General features: G+C 41.6%; 1 protein-coding gene and 1 long non-coding RNA gene across 2 annotated transcripts in view; one reads left to right on the forward strand and one right to left on the reverse strand.

The window, feature by feature from the left end:
- INPP5F (inositol polyphosphate-5-phosphatase F) overlaps positions 1 to 5,495 on the reverse strand; it is a 39,133-nt gene extending 33,638 nt beyond the window's left edge. Inside the window, exon 1 of the mRNA XM_021399474.1 lies at positions 5,250 to 5,495. Within this exon, the coding sequence (XP_021255149.1) occupies positions 5,250 to 5,346 (97 nt within the window). The 5' untranslated portion in view covers positions 5,347 to 5,495. The remainder of the gene's footprint in view (positions 1 to 5,249) is intronic.
- Positions 5,602 to 17,566, forward strand: part of LOC110399974 — a 51,583-nt gene continuing 39,618 nt past the window's right edge. The window contains exons 1-3 of the long non-coding RNA XR_002439500.1: positions 5,602 to 5,804; positions 6,042 to 6,232; positions 16,022 to 16,081. This is a non-coding gene — a long non-coding RNA (uncharacterized LOC110399974). The remainder of the gene's footprint in view (positions 5,805 to 6,041; positions 6,233 to 16,021; positions 16,082 to 17,566) is intronic.

The raw sequence follows: 17,566 nt of genomic DNA on the forward strand, positions 1-17,566 counted from the left end.
CAGATGCAAAAGAATGTTTTCTTGCTGTTGGTCCCATTCGTATTACCAGGAAATGCCCAAGGTGCCCCCCAAATTACTTCCTCATGGCACTCAAAGCCTTCAGAGAAGCATCTTAAGTCTCTCAATTTAAGAAGATACAGCATCAACCATTCTTTCACAATGATAATTATAAAATACTTTACCTCGACAGAATGAAAACACCAAGTATTTTCATACTGCCCACTGACACCTGTGCCAGCAGAAGTTCCGTATTTTAGTCAAGGCTAGGGTAGATATTGCATGAGTCAAAACAAAGATTACCCCTAAACACACGTGCAGTGCTGTTACACAGCCTTTGCAATAAGTTAACTCCAGCTGCTTGAGGTCTCTCCTGTACACTTAACAATATCGAAGATAACAATAAAAATACCAAGAAGAGTTACTTTGAAAGAGCACAGGTAGCATATCAAATAAATCCCTTCACTACAGTTCAGACAAGCTTGGGTTTTGCTGTTTTTGTTTTTTGTTTCTTTGGGTTTTTTGTTTTTCCTTTTTTTTTTTTTTCTTTTTAAGCTTGCCACAAAGTTTTAATTCTCACTTACACATATAGCTGAAACACCGCCCACATCACTCGGCACTGAAAGAACTGGTAATAAGAACACTGGTATTCAGACTGAAAAGCCACAAGCTTGTTGGTACAGATGCAGACCCCTCCTAAATGAAGGGAGGCTTCCTGACAGTGCCTTCAGTTTTCAATATTTTAATTGTAATTAACTCTGCAATTTCCCCTTCACCACCATTTAGTTCATTCTAAGCTATAAGAGATCAAAGATATCTGACCTCTGCTATCAAAATACAAGCATAAAATACTTCTGAATTACAGATCCATTTTAAAGATGGCAAAAAAAGAAAAGCTTTTTTTCTCCCCCATTACAAGCTAACAATTGTCAGCTCACAAGAAACAGCATAACAAGCTTAAAAGAGCTTTTTCATTTATTTAAAACCAGAAGTCATTCCAGTGAGGGCAGGCAGGAACTCCAGGATACCTAATACCTACACATTTGATCTGGGACAAATTTGACAATTCCAGACCTCTTCATGTAAAGAGAAGAGGGGAGAAGACAGGAACAGCCTTGTTGTATTCAGCTTCTTCTCCACCACTAAGATTCAAAAGGAAACTAAACAAGCAACTTGGCACCTCAAGATTTATTTGTTTGCCTCCAGGTTAACACTTAGCAGGTATCTTTAGGTCTTAGATTTAAGTTGACTACATTCCATCAAAGAAAGTGGATAAAATTAAAGTAGATCTTATCTAAACAACATAGAAAAATAATCTAGTATTGAAGGCCTCACCTCACAGTCAGCAGGTACAAAACTGGGTTTCATACACAAAATAATCAGAGCACATGAAGGATATGCAACAGCCTACCCCCTGCCCTCATCCTGTTTTCTTTTGTTAGAAGGAGCACGTAGCAGCAGCAAATTAACTGCTCAGTGTTCAAGCACTATTTCTGGCGGGTTGCATTTAACATGTATCAGTTTGACATCTGGTTTGTTGCATATGACACAAGTTACATTGTGCTGACAGCTAAGAGCACCGAAAGGAAGGAACAGAATGTGCAAGCATAGGTGAGAAACAGCCCAGTAACCACTGCAGCTAAAACTAAGCATCCAGATAACAGCTTGAGGTCCCCTAAGGAAGTAACTTGTAACAAACTTTTCTAAAGCTGCAACACTCTTATAGAATGTATTCCATAACACATAGGCCACTTCTAAGACATACCACCTCAGGAAGCCTATTTTGTATGAAATATCTAATTCCATAGCACAAGCTAACACTCAGGCCATCATCCCTCTGCCGTGCTCAGAATGGCTCTGCAGCCTTCAAGCTATTGAAGCATCTACCAGCATCAGCAGCATCACTCCCTGCGTGAAGTCAAGCATGGTCTTCTCGCTTCATTAAGGCCTCTTTCAGGCATTTATAGGCACTGGACTTGATATAAAGGAATTTTTCCTCCCAGCATTTGACTAGAAGAGAATACCAGAAATTCTAACTAGTAATTTTCCCATGACCTCGGTAATGCCTTTGAGGAGTAAGGTAAGTATACATAGCTACGGTGTTAGATGGCATTATGATGCATGAGTCAGTTCAGATTTCATGCTCTCAGAAAGACACTTAACCTGAAATCTCTTACCTTGATACTCAGAAAAAAAAAATACCGTTTGGTAATAAGCTTCTCATTAGAAAAGAAATATATTTAAGAAGAATTGCTTCAGTTACTGATTCACAACCATTTTCGACAGATGAAAAACAATACTACAATACTAATTTCCTGAATCACTTAATAATACATGAATGCTCATTTGCCTCTAGTTAAACTGCAGAGGTGAGACGCATCTTATCACCAGCTTACTCTTACAAGCAGGTCATGGAATCTGAGCACGCAGTGCCCAGAAGTTGGCTCTGAATAACACCACTTGAAGGTCACTCCCACTTCTGGTAGTTGATTCTCTTGCAGGGTGGAGAGGACAGCATCACTATCCCAGTTTCAGCAGCAATTACTTCCAGTCATGTTCAGTCTGGCACTACTGCCCAAAGCATAATCAAAGTCAACACTGCGAGAACTAAAAGTTTTCACTCACTGAGAATATCTCATTCCCTTTTCTACTGATAGTGAGGAATTCAGCATCTTTAAGCATCTTATATAATTCATACCTAAGACAGCAATAAGACCATGCTGTAAAATAAATACTGTGCTGCCAGGAGCAGCCAAGCAAAGCATAAACAGGGTAAGCTAGAAGTAAATGCCAGATCAAAATCTGAATGCAAGGCATTTAAAGCAGGGCTGAACAACGTAGTTTCTCACCACACTGAGAAAAAAGTCCCTGGAGACAGCAAAGACACCTAACAGACAATGACACCAAAATGATTCAGCTTTCCTACAGGTGACTCAATTTCTGCTTTCACTTCACATAAACAACACCAACAGAGACATCTAGTAAATATATGAAGACATGTTTTAACCCTGGGCCAGCCTCAGAGTTGGCTTACAGCAAACGCTTATAAGTCTAGGGGTGTTTTGTTTGGTTTTGCTTTTTTATTTTAAGTATTTGTTGTTTGGTTGGTTTTTGTTTTAATTCAAGTTCTCTCCATGATTCAAGAAGGTCAGAAATAGAGCTTTCAAGATCAGCAAGTTTTTGAACATGCCTTTATGCTTGAGGGATGAGAGCATTATAAAGCTCTGCTTCAGCTCTTCAGACTTCAACCCATCCTATAAGACGATACTTCGCAGGGTTTGCCAGTATTACCTGTTTCATTTCATAAGTGTGCAATGATTAATTTGAACAGACTTTGGGGGACAGAATAAGCCCAAGGTTTCCAAAAGCTAATAGAGACACATACTTAGGTTATAGCCTTTTCATGGACTATTCAATATGCCAATGAACACACAAGTTACAACTTGTTTTTTTTTAAATATGGCAGTGACTCATCACAAGCTAATCTATTTACTCATTTCCACTCAGTGGCCTTGATTATAAATGGTCAAACAGTCTGCTCTAAGGGTCCCCGGCTTTGTCTCAGTATAATCAAGAGTTATTGATCTAAGAAATTCTTCTGTTACAAGACTATTTCCTTCTCAGGTTTACTTTCAACATACCAGGTACAGCACTTCAATTTGCAGCACTAGAACATACTAAGATCAACCAGAGCCACAGCACTGGAAAAACAAAACTGAAAATCCAGACAAATAGGAAAGCATGACTAACAAGTGTCAAGCAGACTAGGAGTCTTAACTATCACATTACTTTTCATTAATAGGTGGATCACACACAATAGGGATCACATTCATACTGACTGAAAATTTAAAGTCACACTGCAGACAAAGCCCTGGTGAGCTGCACACAGTCAGACTGGGGAGCACTGGCAGAGCCCCCCTGAAGTTGATGGACTCCAAGAAATCACAGCAACAGCTGCATTAAAAACAGCTCTGAACGCTTGGGTTTACATCAAGCGCAGCAGGCTCCAGAGTTACAGTTTTACACGTTTGTGTTTTCATTGCTCTGGGTAAAGCAAGAGCTTTTATGACAATACAAAAGATGAAAATTATAGCAAATCTGAAACTGAGTTTTTGTGAAAACGTGCATTCATTGACTAGCAGTACTGTTTGCTAGCTTAAGATCAAGTATTTTGTAAGGTGATCTATAAATTTAAGTTCTGCCAGACCTCCTAACGGAGCAGAAGAGCAGTCAGTCACGTTACACTGAGACAGACTGCAATATTATCTCCGAGATGCAAACAAACAGCACTGACCAGACAAAAGCGCTGCACAGCTGAAGCATGAAGACATAACACAAGACAGACCAGTACGGAAAAACAGCACTGTTGATAAAACACACATAAACATCCAATACCGCTGTTAACCTAAGTCAATTCCAGCCGTGTGAAAGCTCATTAAGCACACTGTACTTGGCCAGCTGTGGCCATATACATGCCTATGCGGCTTTTTCTGCCTAGTTACAGAAAGCTGCAAGTAATGCCACACGTTTGGTGGAATACCCAGTGACTTAAGCTATTTTTAGCCTTTAAGCAGGTGACCTACGGTCCCCTGCACCTAATCAGCTACGCTTGTTCCCCAAACCAAGCGCACACTTCACACCCCACTGGTGACCAGCCTCCACCACGAGGTACCACTGCCCACCACTGCTTCAGGACCTCAGATCATTAACTCTGTGCTTACAACTTCCGTTCCCGCTGCCCCACCGCAGCCTGAGCCCAAACACGGGTGGGTGCACGCACGGTCGCTAGAAACATTCGTGAGCCGTTTACAGAAGCGCCCGCACTTTTCCAGTTTCTCCTAGGAAGAGGGAAGTGCAGAACATCCCTGCGAGGATGCAGCCAGAAGCGCTGCCAGGCACCACTTACATAAGGCTGACGCCAACACAAGATGGCCATTGGATTTAGTGATGCTCAGGGGGTGACCAGCGGTACCTCGGCACCGGGGTAAGCGAGCGCAGCGCCGCGTCGCGTGGCCGAGGAGCGGACACGAGCGCAGCCTCCCTCAGCCCCAAGTTCTCACCGCGCTCCCCCGAGCTCCAACCGCCTCACGGCGACGGCTGCAGCCCGGCCCCACGCCGCCCCCTCCTCCCCTCAGCGCCCCGCCGCCATTCCCAGCGCTGCCCTCAGCGACCCCCTCCCGCCCTCCGCTGCCATCTTCCCTCACCGCCCCCCGGACCCAGCCGCCCGCCCTCTCCTCTCGCGCCGCACCCACCGGCTCTCAGCTGCAGGCTGCCGTCCCTCCGGCTGCACCACAGCGCCCGCTCCCCGCTCTGCAGGATGTAGTGGTCCTTGGCTTGGAACAGCTCCATCCTCGCGCCGCCGCCCTCCTTCACCGTCCCCGCAGATCGGGAGAAGAGGGAGAAGCGCGCTCCCGAGCCGGGCACGCGCGCCGCCCCTCACAGAGCCCAGCGGGTCGCGACGCCACTGCTCGGGCTCCGGGCGCTTCCTCAGGCGGCCGCGAGCGCGGGTTCCGGCCCCAGCGCCGCACGTGACCGTGCCCATCAGCGCCGCCCCGCGCTCTTAAAGCTGCAGCGCGGCGCCCGCCCGTTGCTCTAGGGGTTCTCGGCGCGGCTCCCCTCAGCGCGGCTCCCCTCAGCGCGGCTGGAGCGGTGTGGGACGCGGCCCTGTGAGGGGCTGCGGGGAGGGGTTTGCCTTCAGTGGAGCGGTTTTTTCGATGCCAACGCCGAACGGGAGTAACCTGTGGAGCCGAGGGAGTGCTGCGACCTAATGTGAAACCTGAGTGAGGGGCGCTGAGCGGGAGAGCCCGGTACGAGCCCTGAGGGCCGGGGTCTCCACCCGCGCTCGGTGACAGCACCTCAGGGCAGGGACACCAAGCCCCAGGGCTATCAGCTTTTCCTAATTGAATCGTTATTTAGAGATGTGCAGGGGTTGGTGGGGAAAGGACTCTCAGCACCGCAGCACGGGCTTCCTTATGATGCTGAGTGCTTCAGATCTGCGTGCAGCTCCTGACACGAGGGTCACTGTGCGTCTCTCTCCTCTCCAGGCAGCACTGAGGTGTGTGGCGGTGCCAGAACCCCTCAGCGCTACGGAGCCCGCAGAGGTGGGCTGTGCAGGGGCTGGAGTCCCGCTTCCTGTAACACGAGCATTGCCAGGAGCATCCCATCACGGGCACGGCCATTTAGGAGCAGCTGGGTGCGTTGAAAGACCATCTTCAAGGTATCTGGAAAATTAATGGTGCGTGTAAGTAGTTTCACGCAGTGCTAGAAAGGCAGTTTTCTCATCTTGTTATTTATCTCCATCCACCCTTCTTTCTTAAGGGAGTGATATCTTCAGTGTTCCTTGAAAGATTTCCTCTCCAATTCTGTATGCAGCCTAAGACTCTTCTTATAAACGTTATGTCAGACCTCTGGTTTGTTTTGCTTTTTAAGCACACTTCTCTGATAGAGGAGAGGTATGAAGGAGCTGAACTCCATTTGATTTGGTAATGGATGCCTCTATCTGTCAGTATTCTCCCCAGGGCAGAGTTGCAGAAGGACGCACTCTTCTTTCTTGTCTACAGAGCCTGGTTTTGGAAATGCTGCATGAATGCCCTGCAGCTTCCAGTGTGTCCTGTCACATTCCTGCATGTAGCAGTCAATGTCACTGGCAGAGTTATGCCAGTAATTCAGGTCACTCCTGCAGGTGCTGCGCAAGAGAAGAGTTTAAATGGCTTCTCAGCTTTTTAGTGTGTCTCTTTAGAATTATTTTATTCTCGATGTTCCCATGAGCACAATGTCATGTACTTGCAAAGGCATATCAAACATACACAGAAAGGCAATAAAGGGATGGATTGCTCCGCAGATCTAATATTGAAAGATTTCCTTTGAGGAATTATGTTTAAAACTGTGCATTTAAGTAAGCACAGGCAATCAGAGCTTCCTCTTAGCGTTGCCATACGTGCTTGTATCCTCAGGGACTGATTATTCAGCTTTCAAATTCAGAATGCTTCACTACTTTCCTCTTATTTCATTAAATTCTAGCAGTACAGTGGAAAAGAAGCTACTCTGTGCAGCAAGTGTATTTTACTTGCTCTAGTGTAATTTTTACTTGGGATTATTGTTCAGATTCATTGTTTCATGAGGAGGTGAAGCTTTCTGAAATAACTTTTGGATGCATGCTCACATTCCAACAGGCTTATAAAAATTAGATATATGTTTTATGTCCTACATGGAAGGCAAACAGGAGTAGTCAAGCTCCAGAAAAGAGCTCCAGAAGCTCCCTCTTCTAAGCTCCAGAAAAAAAAAAAAAAGAGCTACTGTCTAGTGTTCAGTATTACTTTGTCTTTTGCATATTCATTTATAAATAAGCCAGCATTGAAAAAAGTCCCATCAAGAAGGAACACAGGATCGTAGGGGTTGGAAGGCAATTCTGGAGTCCAACTCCCTGCTAAAGCAGGTTCCCTGCAGTGGTTCACATAGTATGCTCTAGTAATTCTTACAGTACTTTTAAAATTACTTTATGGAAAGCTAGAGAGCATTCCTTTAGACACAGAATGTGTAGTGAGAAAAACAATGTGTGTGCTATTTCTGTGAAGAAAAGTTATTTTTCCATTTAAATATATATTTTTTCCTATAGTTCATGCTGGCTTTCTTACAACTGTTGGTTGTTTTTTTTTCCTACAAAACAACCTCAGCAGTAGCTGTCCTATGTCCTTTCTAGCTTGAGAGTGGCAAATTATTTCAGCAGTATTGGTCAAATTGGCTTCTGCTTCACACAGTATCTACAGATCATGTTTCTACACTCATCTTTCACTGACTTCAAGAAAATGAAGACACAATGCAGAAATAGTAGTATAACACATGGGAAGCAGATAATTTTGGCAGTGGAGAGCATTGGCAACCTGGAATTCAGTTTTGACCTTTCCTCAATGCATTAAAGCTAATAAAGCCTACCCTGCAAGTTAAAATAAAACAGAGTTTACAAACAGTGTCAGGATCATAGATGAAAAATGTCTCTGTATAAAGTGGGAAAGATCCTCACTTTCAACCTCTTCTTAGGAACAACAGAAATGATAAATATTCAGAAAAGTGTAAGGCTTAATGTTTCACTGGGATTCTTCCTTCTGCCCCAAACCATTTCCTCTGTTCTTTCCCATGCATTTCTCTTTTTCTCCTGTGCTCACCTTATTAATAAGTACTCTAATTTATTAACATTTCATATAACACTGAAATGTTTCATACAAAAATTGTATATGTTTATGCATATATGTTCATTGTGGTTACAGTTTTCTGTCTTACTTTCTTAATTTCATTTTTTCTGAATTTGTCCTTTTTCTCTCTTTTCCTTTTTCCATTCTTCTCCCTCTGTTGCCTGAAGTATCTGCATTAATGGAATAACTCCTACGTTAGTTTCTTTCCATTCTTTCTTTTGTTGCTAAATAGAAGTACCCTCACAGCAGATTTGGGGGAGCAGAAAAAGTATTTCTAATGCCTGAATAGCATTGGCAGCAGGAGCTATTTATGTTGTTACTAAATTTTTTTTCTGTGGTAAACATCAAGTGAATGGGAGTTTCAAAAGTAAAATTACACTTCTTTATTTTCTGTACCTATTCTGATATAAGCCTTTACACAGTGGATACTGAAACTTGCATCTCCTGGCCATCATCATGTTATGAACGTGGGCTCCAGGTATAGTATTCTCAGCCCATTATGCATCTCTATTGAGACACACTTGTTAAAGTCATGGGAGAAGGCAATAGCTGATGAAAAAAGCAAGCTCTTCTGATTTTCTGCAGGCAATCTTTAATCTGTCCAATGATTCCCAGGATCTGCCTGAATGATGCAGTTGGGCAGGGTTTAGGATACAACAATGGTTTTGTATAACATTGCTTAAAAAGAAATACTTCCTTCAGATAGGAAAAACTAGGATCACAATTGAAAAAAAAAATGGTTAAGTGTAGCAAAATCTGCACTGAATCAGAGTGCAGAAGGAAAGAAGGTTGTAAGTATCAGCATGCCTTTTCATTTGTTGATTAGAATTAAAATTGCATCAAGGAGATAAATAGGAAAAGAATTAGGAAGTGGATGAAGGCAAGCAGACACAAAAAGGTTCTTAGAAACAGATGGATGCAGACAGCTTTCCTAGTAGAACAGCATAGTGCTGTTTTGTTTTGTTACTTGCAAATGATATACTTTATAGTGCAGTAAAACAAAGCCTAGCCCAAGAAGAGAATGTATTGTAAAATTTCAAGCTGAATGAATTGATGGAAGAGCTAACTCTCATGGGGACACAAAATATGTCCAAATGCAAAGTTCCCGGTCTGCCAAGAAAGCTTGCCTCTTTAGCTGCATAAAGAGGAAAAGGTGAGCAGCTGCAACACCCTCTGGTTTTTCAAATGCTCTGCTCAGTAGAATCCTTGTTGCGGCTTCTCCTACAGAGAAGTCACTCTGTGACCCTGCAGGGAGAGACAGCACTTCAGTTAGATAATGAGTCACAGGCAGCAGGCATCTTAGTGGCAATAGCTGCAGCATTCCCAGCATTCTGTTTCACTGAGAAATGTGTGACGCCTTTAGGGAAAAAAAAGATTTGAGAATGATTTGGAGCTGAGATTCACTCGGATGATGAGGCAGATATTTTAGAATTTAACTCTCAGCAGGTAGAAGGCTCTCTTAGCTGCCAATTGTACACACCTGCCTAACCTGAAATATTCTGTTCTTGTTTTCTACGCAGTGCAAGTAGATTCCACATTGAATTTTGCCATTCCTTCCTTTCACCATGTAAATATAAACATTTGAGTTTTCCATATACTTTGAATTAATTTTCTGGGAAACCCATTAAGACTTTCAACTAAGATGATTAATATTGCTTTGTAAGAACAACCGATAATCAGTTTTTAAATGGCAGGAAGAAATATGCCCTGCCCCCTGCTGTGGACTCCACTCCATCAGTTGGAGAGTGGCTCCCTGAGTAGCTGACTTGGTGTTTGCCACACCAGAGGAGAGTGGGACGCTCCAGCTGGGGCATGGGACTAGCAGCTGAGGGCAGAGCTTTCCAGAATGAGTCTGTTCTGTGGCAGATCCATTTCAGGAGTTCTCCTCCCCTGCTAGAGATTTCTGCTTGCCCTTTGTCATGCCAAATCAAGCATTCAGTCTGGACACACTCTAGCTTGGAGGAAAGAAGCCTCTGCTGACGGTGGGGGTGGACCCCTGGGGAGGTAAGCCTCTTCAGCTCACAAATGAAAAGATATACCAATTATTATTAAGCTACCAAGCATTAAACAGCATTATTTTAAAACCGTGGTTTTAAATGATTGCTTTCTCTATGACACGTTTCTCCATTAGTATTTTACTCATTAATGTCTATTAGTTATTCTAAAAACATGTGACTAGAGGGCATTCAGAAATGAGAAATCTCCTTATTAAATGTCAACCTTCAAGACCCAGGCAAGTGCTTGATTCTGAAGGGTACTGAACATCCAGTCTAGAAAAGCATTTAGTTTTTTGCTTAACTTTATATGTATCAATTAAATATTTTTCATGAGACATTAGCAGCTTTAAGACGAGCACTGTCTCCAGAACTTTCGTGGTTTAAAACTGGGAACTAAATATCTCGAAGGGTCAAAATCTGACCTTTTACTTTTGCTGCCATCTCTTTCTGAACAGTCGCCACCATCATTTGATATACATTTATCACTGCCATTTACAACAGCATCTCCATTCTGCATGCATTTTCTGAGTAATTTGATGTTGTAGTGCAATGCCTAGGGTTGCCGTTAGCATAGTTCAGAGCTCCTTGCAGAAACTCAAGGACAGACTTTGCTTTGCCCTTGTTCACCATTTGGTTAGGGCTTTTTTCTCCTTGGGGAGTTTTCTGTTTATGTTCAGTGTGTTTTCCTGCGATTCATAGCAGGGCAGTGTTTTCATAAGCCTGTCAGCCTCAGTTAGCAAGAATGAAGAGGAAAAAAAAAAAAGAGAGAAGGAACTTTGCATTTTTGCAGTTCATTGACGATAGCTGATGGGAAGGAAATGTGTGGGCTGGCAATCAGTTACGCACTCGCACTTTCAATATTACCTGATTGCCCGCAGCTTCATTTCAAGTTTAAATGTTGATTAGTGAGAAGTGATCTGATTTGGCAACAGTCCACATTTGAAAGCAGAACTGGCTGAATAGTTTAGATAAATGCACAACTCTTACTGAGATGAATGGTGTCAGTTTTGGAAACAGTGTAACAGAGCGTGACATGAGGATTTTTATTTATAAACGCTTGTGATTAAGAAGAGGTGGAACATTTTTGTATGTTTGGAGAGACATGCTCCTTTTGGATTCCAGATGAGCATCGGAGAAATCATCTTTGGCAGTCAAGTATGCCAGTAATAGTATTTGAAGCAATCCTGTTTACCTGTACTGTATTGTCATATTCAGCTCATGCTTTTTTGCTGTCAGAGATACCAGTTCATAGGTGAAGTTGATGGAAGTTATATAGTATGGACATCTACTGCTTTGCTTTGGACTGTCAAGTTGAGCCGCCACTTATTTAGCTATCCGACAGCACATGAAAGTAATTTTTGCTACTCTATTATTTATTTAATGTATATCCCACCTAGTTATTTACAGAACTGTCAAGTGCTGTGCTGATGTTCACTATTAGACACATAAGCATGAAAGGCCTTAAAGCAGATCCTCAGAAGGCTTCAGCCTTTTCTGTGTCATCATAGAGTTGCAGACCTCTCTTAGCAGTGGGTTCACTTTTTTCTTTGGTCATCTTTTTGATGCCAAAATGGTTACAGAAGCCTTTCTTATTTTGCTTCATACTCTTTGCCACTTTTTGATCTAATGGCGTTTTGTTCTTCCTGTTTTCATCCTTGTGTGCCCAGGCAATGCATCTGTAGTCCATGTGCATTTAGGCTTTCCATATGCTCCCTTTTTGCATTAGAGGCTGGTTACGTGTTCCCCATTCAGTCCAGCTGGCCTCCTGTTACAGCTGCTGGTTTTCTTGCAAGATGCTTATTTGCAGACAAGGCAAACAGGTTTGCCTGTTTCTTTGACGTGTTCCTTTTAATTCAGGAGTATGAATAACAAATCCATGCTGCTATGCTCTTACTATCTTCCATCACATCCATGGATGAGGGCTTCTGTAATGTTGCAATCGTATTCTTTAATTTGCCTAATCCTTAATCACATATTGACTAACTTGTTATGGCAGCTCCCCAGCTGTGTGAGATGGCTAAGGAACTGTGATGCAAGAAGGTGACTTCCTGATCCAGAAATATTTTTGAAATGGCTTTTCTGTACTTCTTAGATAGGTTTAGTCTGCTTTGGGATGGAACCTCCTTAGGACAGAAGTAACACATTAGGTGCTTCTGATTGGCAGCTTACAGCAGATAAAAAGAGGTTTGTGACAGCCAACAATTGGCACCAGAACACTTCAGAAGAACCTGCAGATGTCGTCTTTATACTAAATACTCTGGGGAAAAAAGCTTACGTATTTTTGTTAGGACACAAAAATACGAAACCACTGGTATGAATATTAACTTTGTGCAACAAAATGAAAAATTCCTCGAAACCAGGGGAAGAAGTTCAGCATAAGAGTTTTTGTTTGTATTTATTTTTAACTTTCTTTCCACTGGAATAACTTTTTCATATGGCAGCTGTAGTTGTTATCTCTAAAGGGGAAGGATTATGGCATTTCCTTCTTTCCCATGGAAGTGACTTATTTACCAGTGGGAATATTTCCATTGACTCCACAGAGCCTCACTCAGCACACAGGAAAACAATAAAATTTTCCTTTCAAAACTGTGTATGTGGTTAACATCTGCAATATATTACAGAGCTTATGGATAATATATTGATTTCCCTCTTGCACTTACTCTTAAGATTCAATCAGTGAGATTGTTTGCAAAAATAAAGGGGGATTTTTTTAGCTGCCTATGATTACTTTCTTTTATTTCATCCTGTAATTGCAAATTCCACTTGTGGTCTACCAAGCAAGTGTAATCACACACAAAAGGATTCCTTACGTTGTTGTTGGTCCACCTCCTTAAGTTAAAATATTATTTATAGTATATCAAGACCATATTTAATTCATAACTTTTTTCAAGGTAAATGACATGTCACTCTTTGCCAGCATCATAACAAAATTCACATCTTGATTGCGGCTGATTCTACGTGTTGATTCTACTTGTTTTTCCTAATCTGATAACATAGATGTACTACTTTGGTAGTTCTGCAAGTATACTGAGTAGGCTATTTCAGACACAAGAAGTGCTTCACTAAATAGATTCTATTTTTTGCTGCACAGCCCCGTGTGCAGTAAACTGCACAGCCTTTTCATTTATTAAGGGCTGATTGAGCATTAATCCCATTGTCCAGAAAGCACCAAGGAAATCTGCACAACAGTCTGTCTGGACCTATGTATACCAATCCTTTGACAAAAAGGAACTTGCAGTGTAGGTGTTTCTGAAACATTCTTCCTCACAAGTGCATGGGTTTTTATTAAGGTGGCATGGGATCTGGATGTAGGCTTCTGTGGAAGGGTTTCAAAGACAGCATTGTCTCACTCATGCTTCTGTTTGTGAAACAATGTTAAACTCAGTGTCCTGGAAGAAGGGTAAAATAAATTTAATAAAAGACAGGATGGAAATCTATTGGGACTTTGTTGAAGAGATATCCAGTAAAATAAAATTTAAAAATACTCTGAAAGCAAATTAAAAGGTTTACTACCTTTTGGAAGAGTTTACCTTCGTTTTCACTTTTAAACTTAGGTTGCTTTTTTAAAAGCAAAGTAGTTTATGTTTTAAAAAAAGTAGATGAGACTTTTGCTTCTAGCGATGACAAAAAGCAAAATTATAGGACCTCTGGAACTTATGTCTCTTAATAATAAAACAAAAAAAGAAAAAGACCAGGGAAAGTTCCACAAGAATTTCTCAAAGTTTTGACATATTGTGACATTCACTGACAATAGTACTAAAGCCAGCTTAAATAATCATTTCCTCCTTCCCAGCTGTATGTTTCTATTCCTGTACCGTGCCCACATTGTATAGCCACAAGCATTTGTGCAGAATACTGTGAACTGAATTCGGGGAACTAATGCAGCTGCTGAACAACCTACTGAAGTACTGTTTATGAGACCAGGCTCCAAATAACCCTAACCAGAGTAACAGTAAACTTACCTGGCCCGTACTGAACAGAAGTGGATTTACTTTAGTGTCACTCATTTACTTATGAATTGCCAAGCAATGCAAAATCAGATTGTGTCTATAACACAAATACACTAGTGCCAACCATGCCTGCTTTAGCAAGCAGTGCAGTAAAACAGGAGAGGATCTGGAGAACAAAACAGCTGGTGCTGTGGATCCAGCTTCTGCACTGCACACATTCAGGAGCTTTATTTGAGACTAACCTGGCATTGTCCTACAGACCCCTTAGAAACCAGGGCACGTTACAGGCAGTCCTGAAGTGCAACTCCTGGTTTTGTTTCAACTTTAAGCAATACAGTTCATGTGCTCCTCCATACTTAGAGCAGCAGAGCGTTGACACACAAAGGATGCCATCCAAAGGAGCTCTTCCACTGACATAATTACCTCACCTTCCCAAATGACATGAGCTGGATCAGTAAGGGTGGTCTTCTGTAGGCCTGCCTGTATCTAAACCAGATTTCTAGCACAGCTATGCTGCAGAAGAGGTGATTATTTCTAACACTGCTAATATAGTTACTGTAATAGACGTGTAAAACCACGATACATCTCTCAGCTTGCCTCAATGCACAAACCCAGTGTTCTCCAATAGGACCTGTGTTTACAGAACCTCAGGCTCAACGTAGAGCTGCATTTATATTGCAGAGAAGCCCATCTGTATGTAAGAATGGAATAGGGATGTGTAAAGTTCTAAGAATGACACTGAATCCTTTTGCTGCGAGAGCAGAATCTCTAGCTGCTAGGTGATAATTTAGGTCAAAAACGCTATCAACTTGTACTTCATCTGTGCCTTGTGGATATAAAAAGGCAGGCATGAAATTTGCAATGCTCAAGCACTTGCTGCACAGTAAAGTACCACACTGGTAATTACAATTCTGACGACTCTCAAAGGGCTAAACCAAAAGATTAAAAGAACTTTATTTTCCTGAGAGATTAAATGTTCTTTACTTAAGTAACTAGGATAGATGGTTGTTGCTATAAAGAGGCTGATAGTGTTTATTGCTGGCTTTGCACTTCCCGTGCAATGATATGTAGGTCATTGTAAAACCTAGGGAAGATAGACACGAGACTGAAAAAGAGGGCTGCAAATCAGAAAATCTGAATCCTTGCCTAGCCTTGGATAATATACTTCTCTTACTTTTACATACATAACTAAAGATAATATTTCTCTATTGTACAATGGTGCTATATGTGGCTATTCTGATACGTGTAAAATATTTTAAAATGTTGGTGTGGAAGAGATTACAATCATATTAATATGCATATAAATGAAAGCTCTGTGTTTTATGGGAATAGTAAGAGGGGGGAAAAAAGATGTAATACTGTACCTTAGACAAACCTGGTAAGTTGTGTATTGCCATTACAGTCAGCTGAGTTTTGTGCTTTTGAAGGGAAATGGCAATGAGCAGGCAAGGTGAAATCAGAGCCTCATGTAACACTTGGCAATTACTAACATATTTTTCACTTTGACATTTTAATTGTGTTTCAACATATATATGTATTTGTGCAGTATATGTATACCGCATATCTATAACGGCTTTACACTAATTTGGTGACTACATGTGATAAATCAGAGAGCTATAGTGCTGTGATTGATATGATGACTCAGCTTTACCGGATGTTCCCAAGAAGAGTCCAAAGCCAATCCTGAAAATTGTTGTATGTCCTAGAAGCTTCTTATAAATAATGAATTACCTCTTTGGGGTTGGGGGGAAAGGGATGCAAATAATTGGAAGGCATCCTTTCATTTATGAAGGCACCATAGGCCTGCCATGCACACTGTAGAAAGGAATAGACCTATCTCTGAGCAATTATTGAAAGGAAAAATTACAAGCATGTGTTGTAATTGCAGGAGTCTACGTTATGTCATCAGTCTGGTAGGATCGGGTGGAGACGTGATGGCCTTGGAATGGTAAGTACTGACCTTTGAAAACTGACAGAGGATGAGCAAGGCTCCAGAAAGCAGGGAATGTATTTGGGCTTCTAAATTACCATGATTTTCCAATATTTGAAAGATCAATGGAAGGTTATAATTTTATGTATAACACTGAATCTGTACCACCTTAAGACTTAAAAAAAAGGCAAAGAAGAAAGACTTTGAGAATTTTAGGTCAAATTGCCTCATTTTTTGAATGAGAAAAAAAATAGAAGGAAAATAATCAAAATATCTACTTTCAGATGCTTGCAAGATAATAAAGTGTTATGAAACAGCTAACATAATAATGTTGAATCAATACCCTTCTGGCAGTCTAGCAGTCCTGGGCAGATAGAGTAAATCTTGACTTAATATGACCTGTGGTCTTGCCTCTTGTGCTTTTCCCATAATTATCCAAGGAAATACAGTCCAGTCAGGACACCTTCACAGCCCCAAATAGTTGGGAAGTTTCTCCTGTAGAGTGGTTCCTAATGGCTAACTGTCACCCGATACTGTGGAGGACAGGCATCCTTGGTGGAATGAGAACTGGCCACAGGGTTGTGGTTATAATTAGGGACTTGTTATTACAATTTTAGTAATCAACATAGCTTATAATGTACAATTTCTAGGGCCTAACATAGCTTACGGTTGCACAGAATGTCTAGAATTCTCAGTTACATGCACTTTGCAGTCACCTAGACCCTCTGTAGATCTGGTCAAATTCTTAACAACCAGCACATAATGCAATAATCACAACCTAGACTCAGGCATTAAGTAGAAGATCACAAGTCAAGGGCTCATGCAGTCCTCAGAAGAAGAGTTCAACAGGGAAGGTGTCCCTGGCCTCTGAAGGATCTCAGGTTTTCCTGTCCAGCAGTAGCGCTGATCAAAGTCCCACTCAGGGCTTGCTGCTGATTCATTTTATAGAGAGTGCCCTCTGTTCTTCCCTGTTCTATGATGGGTATCACCACATTCTGGCAGCTCAGCACCTGGGGTTTGATAATCAGGTCTTCTCATCCTATTAAAGTCCCTACATGCTGGTGCCGGAGAGGAGAGACGAGGGTGGAGAGTAATACGTGACCAGCCTCCTTATGGATGTTTACCTTACTGTTGTTTATGCTGGCTGATTTCAAGGGATATTAGTACTAAACTCACAAGTTTGGTACTATCCTGCATCTTTATTGATGGCCCAAATCATGGAATAGCCAGTATATTTAGTAAATTATCAAGCAAGGAGGGCTTGAAAGCCCACTAGGTATCAGGATTCCGTTACGATGTTATTGTTCCAAGTTGAAGAAATGATCTCAAATGCATGAAATGGCAGGCAAGAGAAAATGTTTCTGGCTATAAATGCAAGCTGAAGAACAGCTGGTTAATCAAGAGTTTTGGGGTAATCCTAGATCACAAACTGATGAACCAACCAGTAGGAAAAAGGAAAAAAATCCAGTTAGGCTAAGATGAATACATAGGAGCATTACACAT

The sequence above is a fragment of the Numida meleagris genome, chromosome 5 (genome assembly GCF_002078875.1).
Source record: "Numida meleagris isolate 19003 breed g44 Domestic line chromosome 5, NumMel1.0, whole genome shotgun sequence".
Taxonomy (NCBI): domain Eukaryota; kingdom Metazoa; phylum Chordata; class Aves; order Galliformes; family Numididae; genus Numida; species Numida meleagris.